General features: G+C 50.4%; 2 protein-coding genes across 6 annotated transcripts in view; one reads left to right on the top strand and one right to left on the bottom strand.

Moving 5' to 3' along the window:
- TSPAN16 (tetraspanin 16) overlaps positions 1-13,373 on the top strand; it is a 28,672-nt gene extending 15,299 nt beyond the window's left edge. For 2 of the 3 annotated variants that reach the window (XM_023188817.3, XM_023188815.3), the window contains one exon: positions 231-407. In XM_023188817.3, the coding sequence (XP_023044585.2) occupies positions 231-278 (48 nt within the window). In that variant the 3' untranslated portion in view covers positions 279-407. Of the gene's footprint in view, positions 1-230; positions 408-13,168 lie in introns of those variants that run through there. The other variant, XM_023188816.3, reaches the window with a different exon arrangement.
- On the bottom strand, positions 10,791-26,463 carry RAB3D (RAB3D, member RAS oncogene family). Of its 3 annotated transcripts, none has more exons than XM_023188818.2 (5): positions 26,248-26,463; positions 23,957-24,245; positions 21,720-21,838; positions 21,502-21,626; positions 10,791-11,947 (listed from the first exon to the last, which is right to left on the bottom strand). In XM_023188818.2, the coding sequence occupies exons 2-5, from the start codon at positions 24,182-24,184 to the stop codon at positions 11,760-11,762; spliced, it is 660 nt and encodes a 219-aa protein (XP_023044586.1). In that variant the 5' UTR covers positions 24,185-24,245; positions 26,248-26,463; the 3' UTR covers positions 10,791-11,759. The 3 variants fall into 3 exon arrangements, with proteins under 3 accessions (XP_023044586.1, XP_023044587.1, XP_023044588.1); XM_023188819.2 differs by having other exon boundaries at positions 10,796-11,947; positions 23,957-24,276; positions 26,248-26,442; XM_023188820.2 differs by lacking the exon at positions 10,791-11,947 and adding an exon at positions 11,954-12,106.
- Between the last annotated feature and the right edge of the window lie 992 nt (positions 26,464-27,455).

Raw genomic sequence — 27,455 nt, 5'->3', positions numbered from 1 at the left:
AATAAATAAATAAATAAATAAATAAATAAATAAATAAATAAATAAATGGAGATGAATGCACTGTAACCACAGTGGCTCCAACTTAGCCTAGGCGGTTCTTCAGCCATCTGTAAAACCCTGCCCCTCACCTTTCTGGAACAGGATGCTCCCCTTGCCCCCGTAACTCCAGTATGATTCTGGTTTGGAGATCTCTAGCATTGGATCCATGTTTCTCTCTTCACCCATTTCAGTTGCCAGGAATTCTCGCCACTTTGCTGCTGTTTATCAAGTTGGGCTAACACCTAGGCCTAGAGAAGATGAGACACCGGGGCCCACCTGGCTGCTGGAGAGTCAGTCTCAGTTTTATTTGTCTGTGGCACTCACTGCTTCTGGAGGGGAGACTGTTAATAAAAGATTTGGGAAACCCCTGTCCAGCCTGACTCCTTTCTCCTTACTTTCATTTTTGGCAATGATTTTACCTCAAAATACCTGAATGAGAGGCTATGTCCTTTCTCAAACAACTTTCCTGTTTTGTAAATTATTATTGGGGTGTGTGTGTGTGTGTGTGTGTTTTCTCTTCGAGAGAGTCTTGCTGTGTTGCCAGGCTGGAGTGCAATGGCACGATCTCGGCTCACTGCAACCTCCACCTCTGGGGTTCAAGTAATTGTCCTGCCTCAGTCTCCCAAGTACCTGGGATTACAGGTACTCGCTACCATGCCCAGCTAATTTTTTGTATGTTTAGTAGAGATGGGGTTTCACCATGTTGGCCAGGCTGAACTCCTGAGCTCAGGTGATCCACCTGCCTCAGCCTCTCAAAGTGCTGGGGTTACAGGCATAAGCCACTGCACCCAGCCAGTTTTGTAAATTATTCTATGAAACATCTAGAACTTTCACAAAAGCCAAGAACATTAATCCAATGAAACATATACACATCACCCAGGTTCAACAATGCAAAGATTGACATATTTGCTTTGTCAATCCCCTTTTTACCCTTGATAAAGTATTTTTTCATGTTTTAAAAATTGACAAGTCATAATTGTATATATTTATAGGGTACAATGTGACATTTTGATATCTGCATACAATGTGGAATGATTAAATCAAGCTAATTAACATATCTATCAGCTCACTTATTTTTTGTGGTGGTACATGTGTAATCCCAGCACTTTGGGAGGCCAAGGTAGGAGGATCACTTGAGCCCAGGAGTTTGAGACCAACCTGGGCAACATAGCAAGAATCCCCCAGCCTTTTTTTGTTGTTGTTGTTAACATGGAGTCTTGTTCTGTTGCTCAGGCTGGGGTGCAGTGATGTGATCTCGGCCTATTGCAACCTCCCCACATTCTGGGTTCAAGCAATTCTCCTGCCTCAGGCTCCTGTGTAGCTGGGATTACAGGCACCTGCCACCACGCCCGGCTAATTTTTTTGTATTTTCAGTAGAGATGAGGTTTCATCAGGCTGGTCTCAAACTCCTGACCTCAAACGATCCGCCCACCTCGGCCTCCCAAAGCTCTGGGAATACAGCCATGAGCCACTGCGCCTGGCCTGACTCCATCTCTACAAGATAACAACAACGAGAAAACCAACCCTCCAAAAAACAAACCCCAAACAATGTCATTTCTTCCCTTCATATTTCAGTACACGTCTCTAATAGTATGTTCATTTGCATTCACAACCATAACACCATTATCACATCTAGGATCATTAACATTGCTTGTTTGGCCTCCCTTAATACCTAGACCATCGTTGAGTTTACCTAATAGGCTCAAAAACTTTTTTTAAAAGGGACAGGGCCTCACTGTGTCACCCATGCTGGATATGATTGTTGCTCAGGGTAACCTCTAACTCCTGGGCTCAAGGGAGTTTCCCACGTCAGCTTTCCGAGTACACGGGACTACAGGCATGCGCCACCATGCCCAGCTAATTTTTCTTTTTCCCTTTTTTTTGAGACGGAGTCTCGCTCTGTTGCCCAGGCTGGAGTGCAGTGGTGCGATCTCGGCTCACTGCAAGCTCCGCCTCCTGGGTTCACGCCATTCTCCTGCCTCAGCTTCCCTAGTAGCTTGGACTACAGGCGCCCGCCACCACGCCTGGCTAATTTTTTTGTCTTTTTTAGTAGAGACGGGGTTTCACCGTGTTAGCCAGGATGATCTCAATCTCCTGACCTTGTGATCCGCCTACCTCGGCCTCCCAAAGCGCTGGGATTACAGGCGTGAGCCACCGCGCTGGGCCTCTTTTTTCCCTTTATTGGGGGGATGGAGTTTCGCTCTTGTTGTCCAGGCTTCAGTGCAATGGCATGATCTTGGCTCACCGCAACCTCTGCCTCCCAGGTTCAAGTGACTCTCCTGCCTCAGCCTCTTGCCTAGCTGGGATTACAGGCATGCACCACCATGCCTAGCTAATTTTTGTATTTTTAGTAGAGACAGGGTGTCACCATGTTGGCCAGGATGGTCTTGAACTCCTGACCTCAGGTGATCCGCCTGCCTTGGCCTCCCATCATGCTGGGATTATAGGCATGAGCTACTGTGCCCGGCCTATAAATAGCCATCTTATTCTTAGTGTCATTAACTCCAAACACAATGAAGACAGCTGCATACTGCTCATCTATCAAACTCAAAATCCTTATATTCCATGAAAGAGCATTGTTCATTGGATCAAAAGAGATAGCTCTTAATTAGTTCTGTTTCCAGAAGTGTACGCTTATTAATGTCCACATGCTCATTGCACGTAGAAAGTTGAATCTGCCCTTGTTTATTCACCATGGGAAAAGAATTTTTCCTGGACAGTATTTTTCCAAATATAGTTCAAAAGTTATGGCAAGGTTTGGCCTGTGCTTCTGGGGGGGTGATGGTCCTTGCAATAGCTTTTCCTGGAGTATACCTCCCCCTTTCCTGCAGAAACTTGCTCCCCAGCTTCTTATTTTTCCCAGCTTTTTATTTCACTCTGTCACCCAGGCTGGAGTATAATGGCACGATCTCGGCTCACTGCAGCCTCTGCCTCCCGGGTTCAAGCAATTCTCCTGCCTCAGCCTCCCAAGTAGCTGGGATTACAGGTGCCCGCCACCACGCCCAGCTAATTTTTGTATTTTTAGTGGAGACGGGGTTTCACCACGTTGGTGAGGCTGGTCTCCAACTCCTGCCTTCAGGTGATCCGTCCACCTCGGCCTCCCAAAGTGCTGGGATTATAGGCGTGAATCATCGCACCCAGCCTGGTCCCCAATTCTCATCAGCGAACATGGTACGGGCCTCCTGGGGCAACCACTTTGTTTTTTTTTTTTTTGAGACGGAGTCTCGCTCTGTCGCCCGGGCTGGAGTGCAGTGGCCGGATCTCAGCTCACTGCAAGCTCCGCCTCCCGGGTTCCCGCCATTCTCCTGCCTCAGCCTCCCGAGGAGCTGGGACTACAGGCGTCCGCCACCATGCCCGGCTAGTTTTTTGTATTTTTTTAGTGGAGACAGGGTTTCACCGTGTTAACCAGGATGGTCTCGATCTCCTGACCTCGTGATCTGCCCGTCTCGGCCTCCCAAAGTGCTGGGATTACAGGCTTGAGCCAGCGCGCCCGGCCACCATTTTGGTTTTTATTATGGCATCTGCCAGGAATCTGCATTCCTAACAAGTTCCAGGTGATGCCCATGCTGCTGGTCCAGGGAACACACTTTTGAGAACCACTGCTGTGTGTTCTTCCTCCTACTACTTTTTAACCTCACCTTCCTTTGACTTGTTGCAGAAAGAATGTGAAATGCTGCTGGGCGCGGTGGCTCACGCCTGTAATTCTAGCACTTTGGGAGGCCAAGGCCGGCGGATCACCTGAGGTCAGGAGTTTGAGGCCAGCCTGGCCAACATGGTGATACCCCGTAAATTATAAAATATAATTTTATATTTATAAAAATATAAAATTTAGCCAGGCATGGTGGTGGGTATGGGTAATCCCAGCTACTCGGGAAGCTGAGGCAGGAGAATTGCTTGAACCCAGGAGGTGGAGTTTGCAGTGAGCTGAGATCACGTCACTACGCTCTAGCCTGGGCGACAGAACAATACACCGTCTCAAAAAATAATAATAATAATTGTGAAGTGCTTGAGGAGTGCCACATGTTCTGGGTTCACTGCTTTCTTTGTGGTTTCAGTTATTTACCCTGTTCCTCTTGCCCCCATATTTCCTGAAAAGCATGAGTTACCGGCACTGGCTGTAGATTAGAATCACCTGAAAGCTTCAACAAACTACCTAAGCCTGAACCACAGATCCTGATCTTCTAATTTAATTGAACTGGGCTGTGACGTGGCTCTGGGGATGATCCTAGTAGTTTTTAAGATATAGTCGTGGTCACAGCTGAGCATCAGTGAACTCAGGGGTTCATTCCATGACCATAGCATCCTGAATCAATTCTTTCAGTAGAGGTTGTGAAATGGTGGTTTATCTAATTCCCCCACCCCGGCTTTTTTTTTTTTTGAGACAGAGTCTCACTCCGTTGCCCAGGCTGGAGTGCAGTGACACGATCTCAGATCACTGCAACCTCTGCCTCCTGGTTTCAAGCGATTCTTCTGCCTCAGCCTCCTGAGTAGCTGGAGTTACAGGTGCCTGCCACCACACATGGCTAATTTTTGTATTTTTAGTAGAGATGGGGTTTTGCCACGTTGGCCAGGCTGGTCTCGAACTCCTGACCTCAAGTGATCCTCCCACCTCAGCCTCCCAAAGTGCTGGGAATACAGGCTTGAGCTACTGCGCCCGGCCAGAAATAAACTTTTTTACCCACACTTCTGACACCAAATATGTGGGGTTTTCCACACTAAGTAATTTTCCAATTCTCTGTGGACACCTGCTGGGCCTCCTACAATTCAATTCTGACATCAATTACCCAGAGTTGGCGTGTGACCCCATAGATTTAAGGGCTGAGTCCCACAAAACTGAGCTGCCCTCATTTCAGATGTATCAAGTATCGAGTTCCCAGGTTACCCATACTTCAGTCCAACGTGGCTACAAAGGCAGGGGGGTTCTCACAAGCCCCCTCCCTTTCAGGTTTGATAATTTGCTAGAATGACTCACGGATCTCAGGAAAGTGTTTTACTTACTACTCCTGGTTTATTATAAAGGAGACAACTCAGGCTGGGCATGGTGGCTTGAGCTTGTAATCCCAGCACTTTGGGAGGCTGAGGCGGGTGGATCACGAGGTCAGGAGTTTGAGATCAGCCTGGCCAATATGGTGAAACCCCATCTCTACTAAAAATGCAAAAATTAGCCGGGCATGGTGGCGCACGCCCTGTAGCCCTAGCTACTCGGGAGGCTGAGGCAGAAGAATCGCTTGAACGTGGAGGCGGAGGTTGTAATGAGCCGAGATCACACCACTACACTCCAGCCTGGGTGACAGAGGGAGACTCCATCTCAAAAAAAAAAAAAGGAGACAACTCAGGAACAGCCAAATGGAGTGATAAAGAGGTCAATGTGTGGGGGATGGTGTGCAGCACTTCCACACCCCTTTGGGGGTGGCGGGGCACCACCCTTCCAGCACCTCCATGTGTTCATCAACTCAGAAGCTCTCCAAACCTGTCATTTAGGAATTTTTTTTTTTTTTTTTATGAGACGGAGTCTCACTCTGTTGCCCAGGCTGGAGCACAGTGGTGCGATCTCGGCTCACTGCAAGCTCTGCCTCATGGGTTCAGGCCATTCTCCTACCTCAGCCTCACAAGTAGCTGGGACTACAGGCGCCCACCATCACGGCCGGCTAATTTTTTTGTTGTGTTTTCAGTGGAGATGGGGTCTCATCGTGTTAGCCAGATCTCGATCTCCTGATCTCGTGATCCACCCGCCTCGGCCTCCCAAGGTGCTGGGATTACAGGCGTGAGCCACCACACCTGGCCAGGATTTTTTTTTTTTTTGAGACGGAGTTTCGCTCTTGTCGTCCAGGTTGGAGCACAATGGCACAATCTCGGCTCACTGCAACCTCCGCCCCCCACATTCAAGCTATTTTCCTGCCTCAGCTTCCTGAGTAGCTGGGATAGGAGGCACGTGTCACCACATCTGGCTATTTTTTATATATTTAGTGGAGAAGGGGTTTTGTCATGTTGGCCAGGCTGGTCTTGAACTCCTGACCTCAAGCGATCCGCCTGCCTTGGCACCCCAAAGTGCTGGCATGACAGGCATGAGCCACTGCGCCTGGCCAATCCCAGCACTTTGGGAGGCCAAGGTGGGAGGATGGCTGGAAGCCAGGAGTTCAATACCAGCCTGGGCAACACAGCAAGATCCCATCTCTCAATCAATCAGCCAGACGTGGTGGTGCTTGCCTGTAGTTCCAGAAACTCAGGAGGCTGAAGTAGGAGGATCCTTTGAGTCCAGGAGTTCGAGGCTGCAGTGAGCCATGATTGTGCCGCTGCACTCCAGTCAAGGCAATACAGCAAGACAAAGGAGGAGAGGAGAGGGGAGGGGAGGGGAGAAGGAAAGGAAAAGAGAGAGAGAGAGAAAGAAAGAGAGAAAGAAAGAAAGAGAGAAAAAAGAAAAGAAAGAAAGAGAAAAATGAAATGCTGGGGAGGGAGGTTGCAGTACTAAATCAGGGGAAGGGGCAGTGAGAAAGTGAGATTTGCACAGTAGCCCATAAGAGGAAGTTAGGGGCCGGGCGCCTTGGCTCAAGCCTGTAATTCCAGCACTTTGGGAGGCCGAGATGGGTAGATCACGAGGTCAGGAGATCAAGACCATCCTGGCTAACCCGGTGAAACCCTGTCTCTACGAAAAAATACAAAACACTAGCCGGGCAAGGTGGCAGGCGCCTGTAGTCCCAGCTACTCGGGAGGCTGAGGCAGGAGAATGGCATAAACCCAGGAGGTGGAGCTTGCAGTGAGCTGAGATCCGGCCACTGCACTCCAGCCTGGGTGACAGAGAGAGACTCCGTCTCAAAAAAAAAAAAAAAAAAAAAGAGGAAGTTAGGTTAGGGGAGCTTGATTGTATTAATCTGTTTTCCTACTGCTAGAAAGAACTGTAATTTACAAAGGAAAGAGGTTTAGCCGGGTATGGCGGCTCATGCCGGTAATCCCAGTATTTTGGGAGACTGAGGTGGGCAGATCACGAGGTCAGGAGTTCAAGCCAGCCAGGCCAACATGGTGAAACCTTGTCTGTACTAAAAACACAAAAATTAGCCAGGCATAGTGGAGCGTGCTTGTAATCCCAGCTACTCGGGAGGCTGAGGCAGGAGAATTGCTTGAACCCTGGAGGCGGAGGTTGCAGTGAGCCAAGATGGCACCACTGCACTCCAGCCTGGGTGGCAGAGCAAGACTCAGTCTCAAAAAAAAAAAAAAAAGGAAAGTGGTTTAATTAACTCACAGTTCAGCATGGCTGGGGAGGCCTCAGGAAACTTACAATTACAACAGAAAGCAAAGGGGAAGCCAGATACCTTCTTCACAAGGTGGCAGGAAGGCGAAGAGCCGCGAGAAGGCGGAAGAACCCCTTATAAAACCATCAGATATCGCGAGAACTCACTTGCTATCGGGAGAACAGCATGGGGGAACCAACCCCATGACTCAATGACCTCCACCTGGTCTCTCCCTTGAAACGTGGGGATTATGGGGATTACAATTCAAGGTGAGATTTGGGTGGGGACACAAAGTCAAAACGTATTAACTGTGACTACCTGGGGTAAGGGCCATCCAGGCAGAGGCAGGGGGAGCATCCTGTGCAAAGGCCTTGGGGCAGGGGTCTGGTATGTTCAGATAACAGCAAATTCGCCAATGTGGCTGGAGGGGAGCAAGCGTGGGGAGGCAAGTGGAGAGATGGACGAGGGTGGGGAAGTGATGAGTCAGATCATGCAGGGCCCTGGGGGGCCACAGGAAGGACTTCGGCATTTACTCTAAGGAAGGTGGGAGCCATTGAATGTTCTAAGCAGAGGAGGGCTGTGCTCTGACTCAGGTGTTCACAGGGGCCCTCTTGCTGCTGTGGGGAGAATTGACCTTTTTACCAGAAGTAGTTGAGGGAAAGTGTCCTCCCTACCTCCCATATAACAGAGCTTTCCAAGGTCAAGGTGGTGGCCATGGGACCCAGTGAGAGGCAGCCCCAGGCCCGGTGAGGCTGTGTCTTGAAGGGCGCTTGACTGACATCTGCTTAGTTGCAAATCAACCCCCCTTTCCCAGAAATGCACTTCACTAATGGAAATAAAAGCACCGACTACATTTTGGGCATGACGGATTTAATTTTTTCTTGTGGAGAAAAAGAGTACATCTTTCCAAACCGGACATCAAGGAATTGCTACACAGAAGAACCACATCCAGGATAGAAAGGACCAGCCAGAGCTCGCTCAGTAGTGTATTCAGAATCGTCAGGGAGGAGCCAGTAGCGGAATTATCATGTTAACACTGAGACCACATTTCACCCTTTGCTTTTCTAAATGAAGTAGGAGAGAAAGATGCTAAAATGTGATCTTGGGAGGAGTCCCCCAGTCCCCACAAAAAGAAGGAGAATTAAAAAAAAAAAAAAAAAAAAAAACACGGAACTCCAAACCCCTGTGGTCATGGCAATTTCCCATCAAAACTGCCCATGTAAACACAAGCTGCTAAAAGTGAATGTTAAGAAGGAAGGCACTGGTTAGTGGGTGATCCTGACTTCAATTCCCTGGAGCTGGAGAGGGATTTTCCCACGGCCTTTGGTTTAATGTGTCTGTAAACTCAAAAAACCTCCGTTCCCCTGAGGTAATCTGCAAAAACATCAGTTTTCAGTCCCCAGGGACCATTTCCAATTAAACCTCACCCCCAAAATCATTCAATGTAACATTTGCCTGATTTTGAGAAGAAACAAATGTTCCCATATTATTCCCAGTCTTTGAGAGAATACAGAGGCAGCTCTCTTGGCTGCTACTTGAACTCTTGAAAAATCTTATGTAAACAGAAAGCTTAGGCCAGGTCAGGAGTAAGAGGCAGTCAAAGCTGTTTCTTACCACGCAGGCGATTATAAGTTAGCTCTGCCCTATTCAAGACAATCTCATCCATTCCTTTTTTTTGACAGCAGTTTAGAGACAATTGGCCAACAAAACCAGCCTGGCCAACAAGGTGAAACCCTATCTCTACCAAAAATGCAAAATTTAGCCGGGCGTGGTGGCAGGTGCCTGTAGTCCCAGCTACTCAAGAGGCTGAGACAGGAGAATCGCTTGAATCCAGGAGGTGGAAGTTGCAGTGAGCCGAGATCATGCCACTACCCTTCAGCCTGGGCGACAGAGCGACTCTCCGTCTTCCAAACAAACAAACAAAAACCTCAGCAGGCCATATTGCATCTTAAGAAGTCTTTTTGAAGCTGCTTTAGTTTGACTTTAGTGTTAAACCAACTAAAAATTTTTGACTCCCACCCACATACTCAGATACCCTCACTTTGTGTGTTTATAGGATTTGTCCATTTCACCTCAGTCATCTAATTTGCTGGTATAAAGACACCCTCGGCTGGGCGTGATGGTTCACGCCTGTAATCCCAGTGCTTTGGGAGGCCAAAGGAAGTAGATCACTTGAAATCAGTTTGAGACCAGCCTCACCAACGTGGTGAAACCCTTTCTCTACTAAAAATACAAAAATTAGCCGGGTATGGTGGCATGTGCCTGTAATTCCAGCTACTCGGGAGACTGAGGCAGGAGAATCGCTTGAACCCTGGAGATGGAGCTTGCAGTGAGCTGAGATTGTGCCACGGCACTCCAGCCTGGGCAACAGAGCAAGACTCTGTCTCAACAACAACAACAAAAAAAGATACCCTCACTCCAAAGTTCTAAGGGTAGCCTCTGGTATGAAGTAACTGGGGCTCCCTAGAAATAAATCTAAACTTGAACCAGTCTTTTCCCCTCACACATACCCCAGGGAAGAGGTTGAGCTCATGAAAGCTGCAGGAAGTCATTTTGGCTGCAGGGGCTGGGAGAGCAGACACAGCCTCTGAAACAGAGTCAGGGAGGTGGGAACATAAAACATCTGCTTAGCCATCTTAACAGTGCTGGTCCTGTTAAGGGGTGTTGGTTGGTGTTTCGGAGCTAAGAAAAGGTGCTGCGCCCCTAGAGTTTGGAATCTGATGGGCAGAAAGTGCCTCTAAACTGGAGGTCAAGATGTAAATCTTCAAACTGCACACATAACCTCTGAGCAGAAGCCCCTAGAGGTGGGGACCCCAGCTTCAGGGACTCCCTGGCACTGATCACAGCCCATCCCCCCCATTCACATAAGGGCCTGCCACTCTCAGGCTATCTACAAAGTACAAGCGGTGACAGCAAGTTACTCAGTCCTACCTCCTCACCCCTTCTGCCCAACCCCCAGCATCCCTTAGAAGTGACCCCTAGTTTGAGGCTGTGGTGAGCTGTGATTGCACCACTGCATTCCAGCCTGGGTGACAGAGCGAGACCATCTCAAAAAGAAAAAAAAGAAGTGACTCCTCCATTAGCAAAAACTGTCAGCCGGGTGTGGTGGCTCAAGCCTGTAATCCTAGCACTTTGGGAGGCCGAGACGGGCAGATCACGAGGTCAGGAGATAGAGACCATCCTGGCTAACACGGTGAAACCCCGTCTCTACCAAAAAAAAAAAAAAATACAAAAAAACTAGCCAGGTGAGGTGGCGGGCGCCTGTAGTCCCAGCTACTTGGGAGGCAGAGGCAGAAGAATGGCGTAAACCCGGGAAGTGGAGCTTGCGGTGAGCTGAGATCCAGCCACTGCACTCCAGCCTGGGCAACAGAGTGAGACGCCATCTCAAAAAAAAAAAAAAAAAAATTGTCACATCCCTGGGCCCTGCCGATGACAAGGATTGGGAAACGGGCACTGGGTGTGGAAGGGCCCCCCTCAAGTCGGAGGAGCCCAGGTGCATACATCAGAAAGTTGCCGACAACTGCCTGCGGTGGCTGGGAACGTTGCTTCATTTCCTTTTCTAGCAGGATGTATGATTGGGCAAGAACTTGCTTAAAACACAACCAGCTAAACAGGGCCTGGGAGGGAGGGCCCAGGCTCCTGGCTCTGAGGTGAATTAACTTCTGGCCGAAAGCCCAGAGCCGGAGTGCTAGGGGTTGAGCGAATCTCTGCCCTGTCTAATGTGGTCCATAGTTCCAGAATTCAATTCAGGATCAGAGATGTGGTGAACACAGCAAAAACAGTGGCAGGGTCATGGGTGATGTGGCTCTTCGGGGAAGTTTGGAAGGCACTTCTGGGGTCCCTGAAGCTGGGGTGTTGAGGGGATCTGAGTCCTTGTCCCTTCTACAATGGGGAAAGGCCGCTTTAATGCTGCTTTTTGCAAGTAGAGGGTCTGCAGGGGTCAAAACCACCATCCCACCTTGGAATCCAGAAGGTTCACGGGGGCAGGCTCAGAGACCAGCCTGCAGGACCTGAGAAAGAGGCGCCGCCTTCCCTGGATGAACTCCAAGAACCCACACTGTGCGAGGAAGAAGATGAACCATCTTCCACCAGCTTGGAAATATCAGTCCTGCCCAACCCAGAAGAGACCTGGAAAATGGTTCTAAGCTAGAAGGCACCACGGATGCCCTCCATCAGACAGAGTGGGATGTGTCGCCCACGGCCACCCTCCTTAACACACCCTGGAAAGCAGCAAGCTCATGCACGTCAATGTCCCCGGGCCCCTGCCTGCCATGCAGAGCTGAGGTCCCATGGTCTGTAGCCTCTCACCGGGGTTGCCTGAGCAACCTGGCAGCCACGGCGACATCGTGAAAGAGCGAGCCATGCAGGAGTCGGGGGGCAGTTGACAAAAGGGAAGGGATTGCCCTGAGCTTGGAGATAACCATTGTGGCTCATGCCTCAATCACAGTCCCTGCCGAGGCAGGAGAGGGGTGGGCAGGGGGTTGGGGGCCATCTCTAGCAGCTGCAGCTGCTGGGCTGGGGGGCTGGAGCATCCCCCACGGCCGGGCCTTTCCCGTTGCTGCCTGAGCTGGAGCTGGGTTCCAGGGACTCGTTCATCTTCTCGCAGATGACATCCACCAGGCGCTCGAAGACCTGCTTCACATTGATGTTCTCCTTGGCGCTGGCTTCAAAGAACTCGAAACCTGGATGAATGTTAAGGTGGGAACACTTGTAAGACCTCCGAGGGGCAGAGTCTCAGCTGTGGCATCACAGAAACCTGGCTTCTAAGCCTAGTTCTGCCGTTTGTCCTGCTTGGGACCTTGGCCGTGTGCCTTTGCTGCTCCAAGCCTCAGTTTGCTCATCTGTAAAATGGGAACAATGATCCTATCAATGATAAAAATCTGTGGCAGGCCAGGCGCAGGGGCTTATGCCTGTAATAATCCTAGCACTAAGAGAAGCTACGGTGGGAGGATCACTTGAGGCCAGGAGTTCAAGACCAGCCTGGGCAACAGAGCAAGGCCCTGTCTCCACAATAAATTTTTTTAAAAAGTAGACAGGCGGCCAGGTGAGGGGGCTCACGCCTGTAATCCCAGCACTTTGGGAGGCCGAGGCGGGCGGATCATTTGAGGTCAGGAGTTCAAGACCAGCCTGACCAACATGATGAAAACCCGTCTCTATGAAAAATACAAAAAATTAGCTGGACGTGGTAGCACGCGTCTGTAATCCCAGCTACTCGGGAGGCTGAGGCAGGAGAATTGCTTGAATCTAGGAGGCAGAGGTTACAGTGAGCTGAGATCACGCCACTGCACTCCAGCCTGGGCGACAGAGTGAGACTCTATTTAAAATAAATAAAAAATAGATGGGCATGGTGGTGTTTACTTGCAGTCTCAGCTACTTGGAAGGCTGAGGCAGGAGAAGGGTTTGAGCCCAGGAGGTCAAGGCTGCAGTGAGCCATGATCACTTCACTGCACACCAGCCTGGGTGATGGAGCAAGACCCTGTCTCAAAAACAACAAAACGAAACCCTGCGGCTGCAGCCACGGTCTGGACAGTCCTAAGAATCTCTCTGTCACAAGGCAGTGGCTGCAAGAGTGTAGGTGGGAGGGTACATGAAGAGTTCTGCTGCCCAGCGGCCATGGCAGTACCCACAGGTGGCTGTAGCTCGCCTTCCACCCAATCTCTGCTGCACAGAAACGCATGGTCAGGAGACCCATCAAGTCACATTTTTCACTGCCCCTTTTTTTTTTTTTTTTTTTTTAAAGAGAAACTGTCTCTTTCTATTGCCCAGGCCAGAGCGTAGTGGTGTGAACATGGCTCATTGCAGCCTCAACCTCCTGGGCTCAAGCAATCCTCCCGCTTTGGCCCCCTGGGGCTACAGGTGCACCCCACCACACCCGGCTAATTTAAAAAATTTTTATTTTGTAGAGGTGGGGGGTCTCACTATGTTGTGCAGGCTGGTCTTGAACTGCTGGCCTGGAGCAATCCTCCCGCCTAGGCCTCCCAAAGTGCTGGGTTTATCAGCGTGAGCCACCACGCTGAGCTTCCTGCATCCTTTTAAGGTTGCCTGAGGGTCTGCCTGAGAGGAGCTGTCCCTGAATCTCCAGGCAGCCCCACCTGCCACATCACTAAGGTAAGCCAGGAATTCAGACAAAAGCCTGCCACATTACACGTGGCCAAGGGTTAAGCGGGTCTGTCTTCTCTGTGCGTCATACTGCACCATAAAAATGGAATCATAATAAGTTAGGTGTGTAATTATCTGTGTATTATCTGTCTCCGCTACTAGAAAGCCAGCTCCAGGCAGGCAGGATTTCCGCCCATGGCTGCACCCAGTGCCTGAAATGGAGAGGGTGCTTAGAAACTGTCTGCTGAATGGTTGAATGAATGAGTGGGTAAATGAATGAACAGCAGCGGCAGGACATTCACTTAGATCTCCTACTGTGAGCCTAGAGATATCAAAGCCGTCCCACTGTCTTCCTGGGCAGATTTGGTGTTTCCTTATGCACGTGTGGCCTTGCCTCATACAATCTGTGTTCTTTATTTTTCTTTTTGTTGAGATGGAGTTTCGCTCTTGTTGCCCAGGCTGGAGTGCAATGGTGTGATCTCGGCTCACCGCAACCTCCGCCTCCCGGGTTCAAGCGATTCTCCTGCTTCAGCCTCCCAGGGAGCTGGGACTGCAGGTGTGCACCACCATGCCCGGTTAATTTTTGTATTTTCAGTAGAGACGGGTTTCACCATTTTGGTCAGGCTGGTATTGAACTCCTGACCTCAGATGATCCGCCCGCCTCAGCTTCCCAAAGTGCTAGGATTACGGGCATGAACCACCGCGCCCGGCTTATTTTTCTGATATTAACCAGGCTTGGTGGTATGCGCCTATAGTCCCAACTACTCAGGAGGCCAAGGCAGGAGAATCACTTGAACCCAGGAGTTCAAGACCAGCCTGGGTATCACAGGGAGACCCTGTCTCTAAAATAAATAAAAAGTTTAAAAAGGAAAAAAAAATTTTTTTTTGATGTTATTCAATAAGAGAAGTTTACTGTAGAAACTAGAAACTACAGAAATGTATTGAGACAGCCTATACTCTCAGTACTTTGGGAGACTGAGGCAGGTGGATCACCTGAGCTCAGAAGTTTGAGACCAGCCTGGGCAACACAGCAAGACCCAGTCTCTAAAGAAAATATAAAAATTAAGGCCGGGCATGGTGGTTCACGCCTGTAATACCAGCATTTTGGGAGGCCAAGATGAGCAGATCACTTGAGGTCTGGCGTTCGAGACTAGGCTGGCCAACGTGATGAAACCCCGTCTCTACTAAAATGCAAAAATTAGCTGGCTATGGTGGTGCACACCTGTGATCCCAGCTACTGAGGAGACTGAGGCAGGAGGATCACTTGAACCTGGGAGGTGGAGGTTGCAGTGAGCGGAGATTGCGCCATTGCACTCCAGCCTGGGTGACAGAACAAGATGCTATCTCAAAAAAAAAAAAAAAAGTTGGCCGCATGCAGTGGCTCATGCCTGTAATCCCAGCATTTTGGGAGGCCGAGGCGGGCAGATCACGAGATCAGGAGATTGGGACCATCCTGGCTAACATGGTGAAATCCTGTCTCCACTAAAAATACAAAAAATTAGCCGGGCGTGGTGGTGGGCATCTATAGCCCCAGCTATTCGGGAGGCTGAGGCAGGAGAATTGCTTGAACCTAGGAGGCGGAGGTTGCAGTGAGCCGAGATTGTGCCATTGCACTCCAGTCTGGGCAACAAGGGCGAAACTCCATCTCAAAAAAAAAACAAAAGAAAAAAAAATTGGGATCAAATCCTGTCTCCTGCTTTGTACTCCAATCTTCTTTGTGTGTGTGTGTGTGTGTGTGTGTGTGTGCGCGCGCGTGTGTGTGTGTGAGATACAGGCTCACTCTATCACCCAGGCTGGAGTGCAGTGGCGCGACTTCAGCTCATTGCAACCTCTGCCTCCCAGGTTCAAATGATTCTCATACCTCAGCTTTCCAAGTAGCTGGGATTATAGGCACGTGCCACCACACCCAGCTAATTTTTGTATTTTTGGTAGAGACGGGGTTTTACCATGCTGGCCAGGCTGGTCTCGAACTCCTGACATCAAGTGATCTGCCCACCTCAGCTTCCCAAAGTGCTGAGATTACAGGCGTGAGCCACCGAACCTGGCCTGTACTCCAATATTTTAAACATAATAACAGAAAGTGAGAATCTCCCTTTACCCCGAGACCCCAGATATAATCTGTAAGTAGGTGGGGGAAACACTTCCAAGTATTTCAGCCCATGGTGAACACAACTATTTTTACCACTTCCAGGCTAACTGGGGATCCAGGACCCTGCCCCATAGAACAAAGACCCAGTTTCTCCAACAAAGCAATGGCAAGAATAAAAGGGAAAAGGGATAGCTCAGAGGTCAGCAAACCTCCTCTGTGAAGGGCCAGATGGTAAATTTTTTTTTTTTTGAGACGGAGTCTCGCTCTGTTGCCCAGGCTGGAGTGCAGTGGCCGGATCTCGGCTCACTGCAAGCTCCGCCTCCTGGGTTCATGCCATTCTCCTCCCTCAGCCTCCTAGTAGCTGGGACTACAGGCGCCCGCCACCGCGCCCGGCTAATTTTTTGTATTTTTAGTAGAGACGGGGTTTCACCGAGTTAGCCAGGATGGTCTCGATCTCCTGACCTCATGATCTGCCCGCCTCGGCCTCCCAAAATGCTGGGATTACAGGCTTGAGCCACCGCACCCAGCCCAGATGGTAAATATTTTAGGCTTTCTGGGTCATATGGTCTCTGTCTCAGTTATTCAATTCTGCGCTTGAAGCACTGTATATACCCTTTTCTGTATTGAGACAGCCTGTAATCAGACATGTGATTACCATAAACAATAGCAACCACAGACAATGCATCAACAAATAGGCATCAGGTGGGCACGGGTGTGAGCTCACTTCTGTAATCCCAGCGCTTTGGGAGGCCAAGGTGGGAGGATTGCTTAAGCCCAGGAGTTCAAGATCAGCCCAGACAACATGGCAAGACCTATCTCTGAAATTTTTTTTTTTTTTTTTTTTTTGAGACAGAGTCTCACTCACGCTGGAGTGCAGTGGCGCAATCTCAGCTCATTGCAACCTCCGCCTCCCAGGTTGAAGCGATTCTCCTGCCTCAGCCTCCTGAGTAGCTGGGATTACAGGTGTGTACCACCACGCCCGGCTAATTTTTTTGTATTTTTAGTAGAGACGGGGTTTCACCATGTTGACCAGGGTGGTCTCGATCTTCTGACCTTGTGATACACCCACCTCGGCCTCCCAGAGTGCTGGGATTACAGGCGTGAGCCACTGTGCCTGTCAAAAAAGATTTTTTTTTTAAATTAGGCAGGTGTGGTGGAGTACACCTGGAGTCCCAGGTACTTGGGAGGCTGAGATCGGAGGATCGCTTGAGCCCAGGAGATGGAGGCTACATTGAGCTATGATCGTGCCCCTGCACTCCAGCCTGAGCACCAGACAGGGACCTTACCTTCTCTCAAAAAAATAAAAAATAAATTAAAAAAATAAATGGTTGGGAGGTCGAGACGGGTGGATCACCTGAGGTCAGGAGTTCCAGACCAGCCTGGCCAATATGATGAAACCCCATCTCTACTAAAGATACAAAAATTAGCCAGGCGTGGTGGCATGCGCCTGTAATCCCAGCTACTAGGATTACAGGAGGCTGAGGTAGGAGAATTGCTCGAACCGGGGAGGCGGAGGTTGTAGTGAGCCAAAATCGCACCACTGCACTCCAGCCTGGGTGATAAGAGCGAGACTCCATGTAAAAAAATTTTTTTTAGAAAAGGGTAGGGCTGTGTCTCAGAAAAACTTCATTTATAGATACAAATTTGAATGTCATATAAATTTCCCATGTCATATTATTTTTTTTTCAACCACTTAAAAATGTAAAAACCAACTAGGTGCCATGGCTCATGCCTGTCATCCCAACACTTTGGGAGGCTGAGGCAGGCCAATTGCTTCAGCCTGGGAGTTCAAGACCAGCCTGTGCAATATAGTGAGACCTTGTCTCTACAAAAAATAAAATAAAAAATTTAGCTAGTGTGCTGGCTTACACTAGTAGTCCCAGTTACTTGAAAGGCTGAGGCAGCAGAATTGCTTGAGCCCAGGAGTACGAGGCTACAGGGAGCCTTGAACTTATTTTGTAGAGTTGGGGTCTCACTATGTTGCCCAGGCTGGTTTCCAACCCCTGGGCTCAAGCAATCCTCCCTCCTCAGCCTCCTAAAGTGGTGGGATCACACCACTGTACTCCAGCCTGGGTGAAAGAGTGAGGCTCTGTCTCTATTATTTAAAAAACAACAAAAACAAAACGGCTGGAGTTGCATAGCGAAGTGTTTACAGATAAAAGGGTTCAATGTCAAGGGTTTCTCAATTTTCTAGGAAAAAAAGGAAAAGTATTTTGGGGGAATAGATGATTCAAGATTGAATAAATATTGAGATCCAATTAAGCTGAATAATGTTTTATGAAAGTCTATTTTACATTCCTTTCTACTTGTGAATGTATTTGAACTTTATTTAGATGGAGTTTCGCTCTTGTTACCCAGGCTGGAGTGCAATGGCGTGATCTCAGCTCACGCAACCTCTGCCTCCTGGGTTCAAGCGATTCTCCTCCCTCAGCCTCCCAAGTAGCTGAGATTACAGGCGTGCGCCACCACGACTGGTAATTTTGTATTTTTAGTAGAGATGAGGTTTCACCATGTTGGTCAGGTTGTTCTCAATCTCCTGACCTCAGGTGATCTGCCTGCCTCAGCCTCCCAAACTGCTGGGATTACAGGTATTAGCCACTATGCCTGGCCAAACATTTCTTATTTCATTTTTTTTTTTTTGAGATAAGGTCTTGCTCCATCGCCCAGGCTGGCATACAGTGGTGTAATCTTAGTTCAATGCAACCTCCGTCTCCCAGGCTCAAGCGATCCTCCCACCTCAGCCTCCTGAGTAGCTGAGACTACAGGTGTGCGCCACTATGCCTAGCTAATTTTTGCATTTTTTTGTAGAGATGGGGTTTGCCATGTTTCCCAGACTGGTCTCAAATTCCTGGCCTCAAGTGATGTACCCACCTTGCCCTCCCAATGTGCCGGGAGTATTTGAACATTTTTATCACAAAAAGTTATTATTTTCTTCCTTTTTTCAGACAGGGTCTCACTATATTGCCCAAGCTGGTCTCAAATTCTTGGCCTCAAGCAATCCTCCCAATTCAGTCTCCAGAGTAGCTGGGATTACAAGCACATGCCACCATTCCTGGCAAAAGTTATTTTTTTTAAAAAAAGTGTAGGCCAGGGCTATAGAAACCAACCAGGTGCAGTGGCTCCATCTCAAAAAAAAAAAAAAAAAAGTGTTAAGAACACTATGAATCAAGCTGACAGATTTCTTGCCACATGTGTCCAAAGAAACATATGTAAAGATGATTGCTGCAGCTGCATTTGTCAGAGGAAAAGGCTAGAAATAATCTCCATGGCTATCAGCAGAGGAAAAGGTTAAGGAAACATGAAATGGAATAGCATACAGCCATGTAAAAGAATGAGCCAGCTCTAGGGCTGATGGAAAAAGATTTCTAGGATATATTATTTAGTAGAAAAATTGAAAGTGCAGAAAAGGGTACAGACAGCAGGGAACATCTGTGTAAAACAAAAAAAGTAGCTAATGTGTTGTTAATGCCTGTGGGTACTCAGGATATTTCTGGAAAGAGATACAAGAACCAGAGAAGCTGGGAGACCAGAACTGGAGGTGGGGAGTGAGTTACTGCCTTAGTCTCTTCTTGCGCCTTCTGAATTTTGCATATAGGGTGCTGGCTTGGATGGGGCTTACGGGAAGGCTGGGGTTAAAAACTGATTGCAAGCATCAGTTACTTACTTTCTTCTTCTTCTTCTTCTTTTTCTTTTTCTTTTTTTTTTTTTGAGACGGAGTCTTGTTCTGTCGCCCAGGCTGGAGTGCAGTGACGCGATCTCGGCTCACTGCAAGCTCCGCCTCCCGGGTTCACGCCATTCTCCTGCCTCAGCCTCCCGAGTAGCTGGGACTACAGGCGCCCACCACCTCGCCCGGCTAGTTTTTTGTATTTTTTAGTAGAGACGGGGTTTCACCGTGTTAGCCAGGATGGTCTCGATCTCCTGACCTCGTGATCCGCCCGTCTCGGCCTCCCAAAGTGCTGGGATTACAGGCTTGAGCCACCGTGCCCGGCCCTTTTTCTTTTTTTTTTGAGACAGTCTCCCTCCATTGTCCAGGCTGGACTGCAAACACACAATATCGGCTCACTGCAGCCTCCATCTCCCAGGTTCAAGCGATTCTTTTGCCTCAGCCTCCCAAGTAGCTGGGATTACAGGCATCTGCCACCAAATCCGGCTAATTTTTGTGTATTTTTAGTAGAGACAGGGTTTCGCCATGTTGGCCAGGCTGGTCTAGAACTCCTGGCCTCAGGTGATCTGCCTGCCTCAACATCCCAAAGTGCTGGGATTTCAGGTGTGAGCCACCACGCCCAGCCACAAATAAAGTTTTATTGGCAAACAGTCACACCTATTCATTTATGCATTGTCTGTGGCTGCTGTCATGCAGAGTTGAGTAGTTGCCATAGAGACGGTATGGCCAAAAATATTTACTATCTGGCCCTTTAAGAAAAGGTTTGCTGACCCCTGGACTAAAGGAAGAAGTCTTATCTACTATTCTGCTGTTTGGTTTTTCTGCTTGGCCAGAGACCTTGCCATATCAAAACATAAAGAACAGCTGGGCACCGTGGCTCATGCCTGTAATCCCAACACTTTGGGAGGCCGAGGCAGGTGGATCGCCTGTCAGGGGTTCAAGACCAGCCTGGCCAACATGGCGAAACATCATGTCTACTGAAAATACAAAAATGAGTCAGGTGTGGTGCGCGCACCTGTAATCCCAGATACTCGGGAGGCTGAGGCAGGAGAATCACTTGAATGCAGGAGGTAGAGGTTGCAGTGAGCCAAGATTGTGCCACTGCACTCCAGCCTGGGTGACACAGTAAGACTCCATCTCAAACAAAAACAAAAACAAACCATAAAGAACATCCCAGCCGGGCGCGGTGGCTCACGCCTGTAATCCCAGCACTTTGGGAGGCCAAGGCGGGTGGATCACAAGGTCAGGAGATCGAGACCATCCTGCCTAACATGGTGAAACCCTGTCTCTACTGGGCGCCTGTAATCCCAGCTGCTCAGGAGGCTGAGGCGGGAGAATGGCGTGAACCCAGGAGGCAGAGCTTGCAGCGAGCTGAGATCGCGCCACTACACTCCAGCCTGGGCGACAGACAGACACTCCGTCTCAGGAAAAAAAAAAAAAGAACATCCCCTTGGCCGGGCAGGGGGGGTGGCTCATGCCTGCAATCCTAGCACTTTGGGAAGCTGAGGAGGGAGGATCACTTGAAACCAGGAGTTCGAGGCCAGCCTGGGCAACATAGCGAGACCATGTCTCTACACAAAATTAAAAAAAGGCTGGGCATGGTGGCTCACACTTGTAAATCCCAGCACTCTGAGAGGCTGAGACAGGCAGATCACGAGGTCAGAAGATCGAGACCATCCTGGCTAACATGGTGAAACCTTGTCTTTACTAAAAATACAAAAAATTAGCTGGGCATGTTGGCATACGCCTGTAGTCCCAGCTACTTGAGAGGCTGAAGCAGGAGAATTGCTTGAACCTGGGAGGTGGAGGCTGCAGTGAGCTGATATTGCACCGCTGCACTCCAGTCTGGGTGACAGAGTGAGTCTCAATAAAATAAACCTGGGAGGCGGAGCTTGCAGTGATCTGAGATCGTGCCACTGCACTCCAGCCTGGGCCACAGAGAGAGACTCCATTTCAAAAAAAAAAAAAGTAAAAAATAATAATAATATAAATAAATAAATAAATAAAGGGAACATCCCCATCCTTTTCCACGGCTGCATAATATTCTACCATGTGAATATACTTTATGTCCACTTGGTTCTCCAACTGTGAGACACTTGGCAGGGATCTGTAGGTTTCACTCCTACTAATACTACTGCTACACTCCACACACCACATCCCACATGGGTGAGGATATCTCTAGGATCAATTTCCAGAAATGGTTTTGCTGGGAGTTCCTGTGCATGGATACCCTGCAATTAAACGGGACATGTGGCATACACATGGGTATTTTCCTGGGCAGATCCTCAAAGGGTCAGTGACTGGGTTGGACCCTGAATCTGAGAATGGGGATGAGGGTTTGGTTCTGGGAGACCCAGGGCCTGTGGCCCAGGCTAGGTACTAACCAAGGTCATCGGCGAGCCTCCGGCCATCCTCGGCAGGCACGACACGTTCGTCCTCCAGGTCACACTTGTTCCCCACCAGGATGACCTGGGCGTTGTCCCAGGAGTACGTCTTGATTTGCGTGGCCCTGCAGAGTTACCAGTTGTGAGCCATGAGCCGGGGGGGTTAGAGATAAGAGGAGAGGGCAAAGATCAGGGGTCCGTGGTCAGCAAGCACTCACCAGTCCTGCACGGCGGCAAAGGATTCCTGATTGGCGACGTCATACATGAGCAGGAAGCCCATGGCTCCCCGGTAGTAGGCTGTGGTGATGGTGCGGTAGCGCTCCTGGCCCGCTGTGTCCTGGACAAATGGCAGTGACAGTTGGCTGGGAACTACCTGTTTCCCAGTCCACCCCTGAGAGGGCCACTGCCCTGTGTTCACAGCACCAGTCTCATGGGGGAGACACAGACCTGCTTGTACAACCTCCGGTCTGATGGAGAATACACAGACCCTGCCCTCACAACCCCAGTCTGACAGGGGAGGCATGGATTCATTATCAAGGGACCTCCCCAGTCTGATGAGGGAGAGACCTGGGCTTGCTTGCCCTTGAGGGGTTCCAAGTCTCAGGGTTCAGTGGCCTCTCATAGATTTATGAGCCCCTTTGACCTCGTCTCTAAGAACCACTTAACAACTGCAAATAAGAACCAACTGGGCCAGATGGTACCATCTTGACAGGACACCTTGGTACTCTCGCTACCATGATGATTGCTGCCAGCGGCTAAGTTGGGAGAGGGGGCTGGGTGTGGCTCTGCAGACCAGGCCGGTTCAATGGGGGTCCCAGGGGTCCCCTCTAAGAGATGGTACCCAAAACTCTTTCCCATTGGTCACCAGCACCTGGGACCTTTCTCTTCTCTTTCTTTCTTTCTTTTCTTTCTTTCCTTCTCTCTCTTTCTCTTCCTTTCTTTTCTTTCTTTCCTTCTCTCTCTCTTTCTTTCTTTTCTTTCTTTCCTTCTCTCTCTCTCTTTCTTTCTTTCTAGATGGGGTCATGCCCTGTCATCCACGCTGGAGTGCAGTGGTGCAATCATAGCTCACTGCAGCCTCGAACTCCTGGGCTCAAGTAATCCTCTCACCTCAGCCTCCTGAATAGCTGAGACTACAGGCTGAAGCTACCAGGCTGGGCTAATGTTTAAAGTTTTAGTAGAGATGAGATCTCGCTATGTTGTCCAGGCTGGTCTGGAACTTCCAGGCTCAAGTGATCCTCCACCTTGGCCTCCCAAAGTGTTGGGATTTACAGGCATGAGCCACCACGCTTAGTGTCACAAGCACTTCAAACATGTCTTAGGTTAGTATCATCTCCGCAATCAGACCCCCAGGAATAATACTGTCTCCCACCAGGCGCAGTGGCTCACGCCTCTAATCCCAGCACTTTGGGAGGCCAAGGCGGGTGGATCACAAGGTCAGGAGTTCAAGACCAGCCTGGCCAACAAGGTGAAACCCCATCTCTATTAAAAGTATAAAAAAGTAGCCGAGTGTGGCGGCGGGCACCTGTAATCCCAGCTATTCGGGAGACTGAGGCAGGAGAATCGCTTGAACCCAGGAGGCAGAGGTTGCAGTGAGCCGAGATCGTGCCATTGCACTCCAGCCTGGGCGACAAAGCAAGACTCTGTCTCCAGGGAGAAAAAAAGATATATATATATATATATACTGTCTGCCTCAGAGTCCCCCCCAATCAGGGCAGGGCATGTCCCCTCACCCTGAAAAATTCGCCTAGTAGATAATTCCTCCGTACTCCTCACAACTACCCCAAGTGCACATCCCAATTCTGGGCTATTTCCCCTCACTTGAGAACCCTCCCCACAGTCAGAAGAACTGTCCAATGAGGCTGGGCGCGGTGGCTCATGCCTGTAATCGCAGCACTTTGGGAGGCCAAGGCCGGTGGATCACTTGAGGTGAGGAGTTTGAGACCAGCCTGGTCAACATGGTGAAACCCCGTCTCTATTAAAAATATGAAAATTAGCCGGGCGTGGTGGTGGGCACCTGTAATCCCAGCTTCTCGGGAGGTTGAGGCAAGAGAATCGCTTGAACCCAGGAGATGGAGGTTGCAGTGAGCCGAGATCACGCCACTGCCCTCCAGCCTGGGCAACAGAGTGAGACTCTCCGTCTCAAAAAAAAAAAAAAAAAAGGAGGCCAGGCGCGGTGGCTCAAGCCTGTAATCCCAGCACTTTGGGAGGCCGAGACGGGCGGATCACGAGGTCAGGAGTTCGAGACCATCCTGGCTAACACGGTGAAACCCCATCTCTACTAAAAAATACAAAAAGCTAGCCGGGCGAGGTGGCTGGTGCCTGTAGTCCCAGCTACTCGGGAGGCTGAGGTGGGAGAATGGCATAAACCTGGGAGGCGGAGCTTGCAGTGAGCCGAGATCCATGAACTTTCCTGAAGGGACCCCACCCCCAACCCACAGCCAGCCTCCCAGCCTACCCAGATCTGCAGCTTGATCCTCTTGTCATGGCGGTAGACGGTCTTGACTTTGAAGTCAATGCCCACGGTGCTGACGAAGGCGGGCGTGAAGGAGTCGTCCGCATATCGGAACAGGAAGGAAGTCTTGCCCACGCTGCTGTTGCCTATCAGTAGTAGTTTGAACATATAGTCGAAGTTCTGATCTGCTGCATCCCGTGAGCCTGCCGGGGGGTCTCCAGCTGATGCCATCTTGGCACTAGCCTCCCAGGACAGGGAGACCTGAAATCCTCAGGGAGAGGAGACGGGCGTCCTGCATGGGAATCAAACACCAACAACAGCTCCTGTGGATGCACCAGGCCTGGATTCAAATCTCAGCTCGGCCACTTGGAGGCCAAGTGATGCTGGATGTACTGCTTGCCCCCTCTAGACCTCAACGTCCTCTTCTGCAAAATGGGATGTTTCTCATAGTCCCTTCCTGGACGAGTAGTTAGTTGTGAGCCTAAAATGAGTTTCTTTCTTCTCTTTTTTTAGAGACAAGATCTTGCTCTGTTGCCTGAGGCTGGAGTGCAGTGGCGTGATCATAGCTCACTGCAGTCTCGACCTCCTGGGCTCAAGCGATCCTCCTGCCTCAGCCTCCCAAGTAGCTGGGACTACAGACATGCCACCACATCAGGCTAATTAAGAAAAAAAAAAAAATGTAGAGATGGGGTCTCACTATGTTGCCCATGCTGGTTTCAAACTCCTCTGCTCAAGCAGTCCTCCTGCCTCAGCCTTCCAATGTGCTAGGATTACAGGCATGAGGCACCATGCCCGACCTAAAATGTGTTTCTTTATTCATTCAACAAATGCTTACTCTCTGCCAGGCCCTGTTCTCTGTAGAGATCCAGCTATGAATAGGACAAGAAAAAGTCCATCCTCGGGGGGTCACGTTCCTTCCAGTGGGAAGGTATTAACACACATAATGGTCATTAGACAGTGCCTGGTATACAGCTAGGGCACAAAAAATGTGACTGCTGTTTAATCTTCACACCCTGTGGCGTAACTGAGTCTTTATTGGGGTGGAGGGTGGGGAGACCTTTCCTGTCTGGAAACCCAGAGGCCTAGCAAAGGGTTCAAGTGCAAGGCCGAGGGTAAGGGGCTCTGGCCGCTGCAGAACTAGATTCTGGAGAAGGCGCAGGTGTGGACTTCGCCCCCGCATGTCCACCTGGTGTGGCCCAGGTGTAAGCTGGAGTGGGGAGGGGAGGGGAGGGGAGGACCTGCCAGCTGGATAAGCTGGAGAGAGCCCCCGACTAAGGGTTGGGTGTTGACTTTGGCAGGTGTCAGCCACTGGGGCGCCTGCCCTCCCCTAACTCATGCCAAATACAGCCCCTTCTCTGAGTTCCAAGGGGAAGGGGTTTTCTACAGGGCCCAGGTTTAAAGTCCAGTTCTACCCCCTAAATGGGTACTGCCATTTTCTATTTGTCAAAGGGGCCGGGCCTGTCTCCTGTCCAAGGCTGACTCACTCCAGCCCCAGTCCCTGAGGCAGGATTGAGAGTCCTTATATCCAAGGAAACCATCCCAGTCACTTAATTAATACAACCCCACCACCACGACCACTGCCGCCCACCCCTGATCTTTCTAGGCAATCTGTTGCACAGCTAGGCTCCTTGAATCTGCCCACACTCCAACATGCTGCTTCATCCGGGCCCATGATGCTCCCTCAACCCTCATAACCTCTCCCAGGCCTCAGTTTCCCCAGCCGTCTATGGCCGCTGCGGGAACCGCACAGAGAGGCTGCAAAAGGCCTGGATGCAGGCAGGGCAGAGGCAGAGAAAGTCCTGGCACAGCTATTTCTCAATCGCCTTTGGGGCTTTTTTCCATTTTAAACGAGGACCCAACCGGCCCCACCCCGTGTTCCAGGAGAACGAATTTAAGGAGGGGAAGAAAAGAGGCAGGAAACCTTTCCCCACGCAGGGCAGGGCCGCAAGGCAGGGCCCCCACCTCCCCCAGCCTCAGCTTACCTGTGTGTCAGTCGGTCCCGCCTCTTTCTAACCATCTGCCCACCCTCCCTCAAGCCTGGCCCTGGAGGGCTCGCCTCTGTCCCCCTTCACTATATTCGGGGCGCCACAGCCAATGAGGTGGACTCAGGAGCTTCCCCCATCACCATATGGTCCCAACGCCTGTCCCCAGCTGGGCTCTCTGCCTCGCCCGCGCCCCATCAGCGCTTCCCAAGTGCCCAGCTGGGTGGGGGCGAGGGCAGAGGCGTTCCCCGCAGCCCCGCCTTTGTTCCCCAGGCCCCCTACCCTCCTCCCAAACCCCTGTACCCCACAGACCTGCTCGAATGCGGAGGGGCGGGGCAGGCTGCGCTCCTTCCCAGGGGTGACCTCGCGTAAGGGGCGCCGCCCGTAGGGATTCCGCCTTTGAACTCGCTGCGGCCTGGCCCTGGCCGCGACCCCGGCCCCGCAGCCGCCGAAGCCAGCAGCCTGCAGCCACCCGGATCCCGCGCGGGCTCCGCCCAGGAGGCGGAGGAGGGGCCGTTCCCGGAGCGGGGGATGGGGGAGGACGGAGCGGGACCGAGTCTTGGGCGGGGCTTACAGAAAGCGGGTGGGAGGGGCTGGAAGCTGCACCAAGCATCTAGAACCCGTCCTAGCCAAGCAACAGCTCATTTTCCCAACTGCGTGTAAAGAGCTCCTACTATACGCATGGCTGTTAAAAGCACGGAGCTGGGGCCTGGTTCGAGTCCCAGCTCCACCACGTTCTAGTCTTGTGGCTTTGGACGCATTACTTAACCTCTTTGAGCCTCAGTTTCCCCATCTGTCAAGTAGCTCATAGCAAGAGTACCCAACCTCACAGAGTTGTGGGAGGATTCTGATCTGAGTTAGTGTTTGTCAAGTGCAATGCCGGCCTTAAAGTAGACTAGGCCAGGCGCGGTGGCCTGTAATAACAGCAGTTTGGGAGGCCGAGGCAGGAGAATCACTTGAGGCCAGGAGTTTGAGACCAGCCTGAGCATCGTAAGGAGACCTCATCTCTACTAAAAATAACAAAAATTAGCCAGGTGTGGTGGCATGCGTCTGGAACCCCAGCTACTTGGGAGGCTGAGGCGGGAGGATTGCTGGAGAGATGGAGGCTGCAGTGAGCCTTGATTGCACCACAGCACTCCAGCCTGGGCAATAGAGCAAGACCCTGTTTCAAATAAATAAAAATAAATGAGGGCTGGGTGCGGTGGCTTATGCCTGTAATCTCAGCACTTTGGGAGGCCGAGGCAGGCAGATCACCTGAGGTCAGGAGTTTGAGACCAGCCTGGCCAACATGATGAAACCTCGTCTCTACTAAAAAAAAAAAAAAAAAATACAAATATTAGGGGCTGGGCACGGTGGCTCACACCTGTAATCCCAGCACTTTGGGAGGCTGAGGTGGTCAGATCACCTGAGGTCAGGAGTTCGAGACTAGCCTGGCCAACATGGAGAAAACCTGTCTCTACTAAAAAATACAAAATTATCTGGGCATGGTGGTGCATGCCTGTAATTCTAGTTACTCAGGA

This window comes from Piliocolobus tephrosceles, chromosome 21 (genome assembly GCF_002776525.5).
Source record: "Piliocolobus tephrosceles isolate RC106 chromosome 21, ASM277652v3, whole genome shotgun sequence".
NCBI classification, from domain to species: domain Eukaryota; kingdom Metazoa; phylum Chordata; class Mammalia; order Primates; family Cercopithecidae; genus Piliocolobus; species Piliocolobus tephrosceles.
The sequence above is the reverse complement of the archived record's forward strand: the minus strand, read 5'-3'. Positions and strand labels throughout refer to the sequence as shown.